Raw genomic sequence first — 6,273 nt, forward strand, 5'->3', positions numbered from 1 at the left:
GTAATAGACTTCTCAGAATGCCACTTCCCACAAATCGGGGATGCAGCCTTTTATTTGCCCTCCATGGGGAGAGGTGTTTGGAGTAATAGGGATGAAGCAGACCATAACTACAGCTGAATAAATCTTCCTATCCTGGCTCAGTGGAAGCCGGTGCACACATGGCTTATCAAAGCTCCCTAAAATGTTGTTTGATAGGAATTCTGTACAGTTTAGGATTTCTCCTTCTGCTATCCACTTGCCTCGCCTTTTTCCACACTACAGTGGTTGAGTCAGTGTGTAATCAGCCGTCTTGCTGGAGCTGCCAGGTAATCCTGGCTGTCTTATTGGCTCTCTGTATGTATACACGTGACAGCTGGCACAGCTGCTAAGTTGGGTGAGTGAATGGCACCATGGAGATTTTCTCTCCATAGGGTGTAAAGGCATATCAAATGATCTGATGGCTATTCAAATTGTCATGTGAGATTTGAGAGTAAGGATGGGCATTTTCAGTGCAGATGCCCAAATACATGACTGTGCTTGAAATGAGTCTAAATTGAGTCTTTTCTTTCATTTTGCCTTTTATAGACCTGCCTAGAATTGGAGCGTTATCTGCAGACGGAGCCAAAGCGTCTGTCTGAACTCTTCGACCAAGACCTGGATGGTCTCCTAACTCCTGCCTACCTAAAGGAGGATGGTGAAGAAGAACTGGCAGACACCCTGCTCCCCAGCCTGCCCAGCCTCCCTGAGCCTCCGAGCCCACCTCCAGTTATCCTCTGCCCAATGCGAAAGAACTTACCCTCCACCGGTGCAATGAAAAAAGACCTCAAACCCAAGGGGCAGGGGCTGGAAAATGTAGAAGGGATGGAGGGAGTCCATCAGGCTCAGCTGAGTGCTGTCACCTCCCTGACACCCCCATCGTCACCAGAACTGGGCCGGCATCTTGTCAAACCCAACCAGACGCTGACGGCGTCAGCTGATGGGACACTCACTCTGAAGCTGGTGGCAAGAAAGGTGGGCCTTAGTGCAGCCCGGTTGGTCGCAGCACATACACTTCCTGTCCAAATGAAGGATGAAGAGGAGGGGGCTGCATGTGTGATTGGGGTTGGGGAGCTACCGGAAAACAAGAAAAGGATCCATCGTTGTCAGTTCAATGGCTGCAGGAAGGTGTACACCAAGAGCTCCCACCTAAAGGCCCATCAGAGGACACACACAGGTAAACATTTGAGTGATTATTTTATTTTTTAGATGTAGCTATAGCGGTAATTGTACTATTAGCAGCATCAGGAAAAGAAGAACCTGTAGCAACACTTTAGTTAAGGAGGACATATTTTGCGAAATTTGTGATCAGCAATATACTTCAAAAGAAATTTGATCAACTATTTTGTTCATGTTCAACAGTGGAGTAAAATGCATAAATGTGTTCTAGTCATTTAGCTTCAGGATTGTTTGGAACTGCCTAAAGACCACACATTAACATACATTAATTGGTGAAAATGTGCATGCTTGTAAATGGATGCAACTGATAGTGCATGTGTATGAGCATAGTTGGTTATGAGACATTCAACAAGACAATTCTGAGGACACCTCTCTCACAAGAGGCAGCAACTTGATACACCTGCTGGCAATGAAACGGACTGACACCCACTACTGATGAAAGGTTAAAAAGACCAGTCCTGAGGCTAAAACATTATAACATATAGAAGAAGGCACTGCCAGAATGTGAACATAGAAACTGAAAGAATTTAATTGAAAGTGCTTGGGTGTGCATTTGTTGTGTGAATATTTCTTCTACTACTGGTGATTTCTTGAAGTCTCAGCCATTCAATTAGACATTTATACTATGGAGTCTGTTTGCTTATGGATTATTCTCTGTGGCCTATGATGGGAACTAGAATGTGTAAACACTTTTCTGAAGGAAACATATAAAATGTGGAGATTGTCCTCCTGCAAAAAATAAGTTGCTTAGGTTGTTTATGCTGCGTTATATTTTGACAAACTTTAGCGAGCATAGTTATTATGACATAAAGGAAGAAGTTACAGTTGAAGTTAGAAGTTTATGCACCTTAGCCAAACACATTTAAACTCAGTTTTTCACAGCTCCTGACATTTAATCTTACAAACATTCCATGTCTTAGATTAGTTAGGATCACTACTTTATTTTACCAATGTGAAATGTCAGAATAATAGTAAAGAAAAAGATTTATTTCAGCTTTATTTATTTCAGGTTTAAAGCCTGGTCCCCTCTGTGCCACATGGAAATATGACCATGTGCACTAAAAATATGATAATTTAAGGAAACACATTTCTCTATCTACCTAAGCACTTCTCTGTGGCAAATACGAACAGGTCTGCCTTGTCAAGATTCTTCTCAAGACAGAAGGGGGGAGGGTTGAGGAGCTATAATTCTCCCGCTCTACCATCTCAATCCCAAACCACTCAGACCCCTGTCGGAGAGCTGTCCTCTGTCTGAGTAACTGCACAGTGATGGATGGATTGACCTGGATAGGCTGCCATTTCCCAAGTTTATTTCAGGCCTCCCCATCCTCTACGTGCTCTGTAAGTCTAGGTCAGTGGTTCTGTGTGAGACAAGAGACTGATTTTGCAGGGTGGATAATAAGATCTTAAGACCAGGAAAATATCTCTTAAATGTAACAATGAATTACAGTCTTAGGACAGATGTCATGAAGGATACCACGTGTAAACTTATTCCAACAATGAGGGGAAAATATTAACTGTTGTTTGTTGTTATTAATTTGCAGGTTTAGGGTTTAGCACCCTTTTGGTGTCTCTTTCACACTAAGAATGTTTGGGGTGTTTATTTGAACACTTGAAAACTTGAAAGTTTCCTCTTTTTGTATAGTTAGAGGTCGGTGCCTTTTGAATAATGATAGAAATAATCCTGATGGCTGAAGATTTTTATGCCTAAGAGAGATGTTCAGGGTATAATGAGATGAATCTTGACATCTGATATGAATGGTGGATTGCTGTCTGGACTCATGCTAATATCCACCTGTTTCTTTACATGTTTCAGCTGGTGGAGACACAGCAAACAGCGTCCCTCATGCTAAATTAAGTTACAATAATGGAAATTAGATTTGTTTACTCTCCAACATCTAAATCATGACACTGTTTGGTTGACAGATCACCAACAAAGATACTGCATGTGACTTGTTTATTAGCTCTGACTCATACAGTATGTATTGCATGTGTAGAGGTGGGTAGAAACATGCTGTATGTGTGGTCACACCCTCAGTGGGGCACAACACAGGTTTAGGCATCAGTCTGACGGAACAAAAGGGCACAAGCATGCCATCATTGATTTCCCCGGTGTGGTAGCCCTTGTGATTAAAGTACATGCCAACTCTAGCATTTCTTCTTGATAAATTACATAAACTATTATTTGATTCATTTTCTTTGGCGAATTCTGTAATTGAACAATTATTCAAAGGTTGATTTGCACTATCGAACTTAGTAGACGAGTCAACCTGAAATAACTGAGGAAGATCCTTGTCACAATAAAATGTCACATACTGTATGGAAACTATGATAGATCTGAGCTGACATGTCAGCCTTTATACAGTATCCAGTAAAATGTTTTAACATGGATACGATCATAACTGAATGACATGCAATGTTACCTGAAGACCATAAAGGGCTCATTTCCTTGAGGAGCCCCTCCCCCTCGAGCTTTTCATTGTCACTTAATGTGCTCTGGATAAAGCATCTGCCCAAAGAACACCTGTCTTGTTACTCAAACCAGGAAGGTAGACTGTCAACATAAAGTGACAAAAGAAAACACAAAAGCTAAAGAAAAGGCAGGAGAAGAGGAGAGAGTGATGTGGAGTGAAACAAAGGGCAGATGAGGACAGAAGACAGGAATGGGGGAGGCACAGTAGAGCGACCCTCTTCAGAAAAAGACAGCAGTGCCACAGGCTCCCCCATTCACTGAGCCATTATCCTGACAAGTTTAAAGATGTCATTACTCAAATCCTCTTTTTCTTAGTTGTTATTTCCATAAATTACTGATGGAGAAAAGGCTACGATTTAATCTGGAATTAGACAGTCTGACTTAAAATGACAGTGCCCTGTAGAGCTTTTTGTGAATAGGTTTGTGGCAGATAAGGAATGGTACAATTAGATTTTGGGCAGGGTGAGGGAACGGATAAAACACCAGGATTGTTGGGTTGTTCTGTCATTGCTCTTTGCCACGCTCTCTCACTCTTTCTCTGTTTCTGATCTTTCTCCCTCTCTAGGTTGTGCTTCTTTCCATCCCGTATCAGTTTACTCTCATGCTCTTTTGCCACTCTTTTAAAAATATTGTACAACAGTTATTCTGAAAAATACTACCTTCTATAAACTTCGAGGCTGTAATTGTCATTAGTATTAAACAAGGTCTCATTTGACCACTGCTAATCAAAGATCTACATTATATGAACAAATGTATGTCCATCCATGTGTATATGCTTTTGTGTACTGGCTGTGTTTTTGTACATTCTTTGATTTTCAGTTTAAGAGAAATTATGCTACCTAGAGTGATATTTTAGACGATGGTGTGCTTCAAGCTTTTAGCAACCGTTTGTGCACCTCTGAAGTCATCTTCATCACCTTGGTGTATCAGTGCTCCACATAACTAATAGTCTTTCTGCTGAATAGGAGCAACTTCCTGCAGCCTGGTTCCAAAGTCTTTTGGAAATCCCTCCCAGAAAAAGCATAAATTCCCATGGTTGTTCACCAACCTGGTGTTCACACACTTTTGTCCAATTGGTATATATTATTTCTGTTTAAGTCAGACAAAATTAACTTCTGGCTTTGCTAGATTGCAATTGAAAAATTACTAATTTAACCCATACTGTTTTTTATTAAATCACTCAGTTTGACAAACTGTTGGAATCTAATGTTTAACTGCACTCAAGCTGTTTCTCTAATGTTTCTTCAAAGCCTCAAATCTTGAGTCCTAATTTAGACCTTAAAGTGATGAAATAAAGTGTGTTAAATGTTTAACTGGATGTTTCTGTCATTTACACCTTGTCAGGCTACTGAAATACCTGATTCCACTGAATTTGAAATCCCGAGACATTCACCACTCACTTGGTCTTTTCAGCAGCAGAAAGACACTTCCCGCTTTTTTGTTTTCTAAACAATATAAGTATTCACAGTTGAGTCATGCTCATGTGGATACCGAGCATAAACAGCACATGCACTGGCATACAGAGAGTGTACTTATCAAATTCATTTCAGCTCAGTCACAGAAATGACCAGTGACAAACCAACGGTCATCAAGTAAAATTTACATGTTAACTACAATGGTTAGGAATAAGGAATAAAAAGAATTTAAATAATGCCTCTTGCAATTTGGAAATTCTGTTTTACATATAAAGGCATCAGGCTCTCAGCCCCACTTGTCTGTCATTCTAATGCCTCTCTCTAATGCACTTTACTTCCCCATCAGTTCCCACATCTTTCATCTTTTTCTTTTAACCCGTTTCTCTCCTCTCCCTCTTGCTCATCTCAAAAGCTGCAGTACTGGTTGTGAGTAGAAGCCTATAAAACGATGTCCAAGAGCCTCTCTAATGACCTCTGAGACCTGGATGCCCTGCTTCAGCTCCAGCTAATGGAGGGAATGCAATTAACTTCAACACTGGCACCTGAGAGGCTGGAGCGAGCGCGTGCATGTGTGTATGTGTATGTATGGGAGCATTCGGAAATAAGAGATTACACATAATGGGATTACAGTGACTCAGGAAATACTCAGTTATCAGATTACAGATGAGAAATATGATTGTTTATTTGATTACTCCACAGAAACCTTTTCAAAAGGAAAAAGATTTTTTATTTCATATAATTTTTGTCTGGAACAAGTGTTTGGTGTCAGCTAATGGGGATTTTATTAAATAATGCAGAATAAATCAGCAACAGTTCTGTCTACATGTCCTGATTCTGTAAATTAGAAGAGATAATCCCCTTAGCTTCATAATCGACATTATATGTTTTACAAAGTAATCCAAAAGTAACAGAGCATAATCAGATTATGCTGGTGACTTTGGGCTAATCCAGTGAATTAGGTTACTGATTGCCATTATAAACTGCCAATCAGTCTGATTCTATGTGACACTGTATTATAAAAGTAGTCCATCATGTGTGTGTGTGTGTGTGTGTGTGTTTGTTAAGACAAGTACCTGCTCTATTTTCCAGTTTGTATGAGGGCATCTTGAGGGAGAGGAGAGTGGGGGGGGTTGTTGCTAGGCAACGGGGGGCAGCATATCGTTGGAGGAGTCAGTAGCTGAGGGGGTATGG

General features: G+C 40.6%; 1 protein-coding gene across 1 annotated transcript in view; it reads left to right on the plus strand.

The window, feature by feature from the left end:
- LOC109968780 (Krueppel-like factor 7) overlaps positions 1-6,273 on the plus strand; it is a 34,368-nt gene that overhangs the window by 20,925 nt on the left and 7,170 nt on the right. Inside the window, exon 2 of the mRNA XM_020615287.1 lies at positions 565-1,192. Within this exon, the coding sequence (XP_020470943.1) occupies positions 565-1,192 (628 nt within the window). The remainder of the gene's footprint in view (positions 1-564; positions 1,193-6,273) is intronic.

The sequence above is a fragment of the Monopterus albus genome, unplaced genomic scaffold, assembly GCF_001952655.1.
Source record: "Monopterus albus unplaced genomic scaffold, M_albus_1.0 scaffold161.1, whole genome shotgun sequence".
Taxonomy (NCBI): Eukaryota; Metazoa; Chordata; class Actinopteri; order Synbranchiformes; family Synbranchidae; genus Monopterus; species Monopterus albus.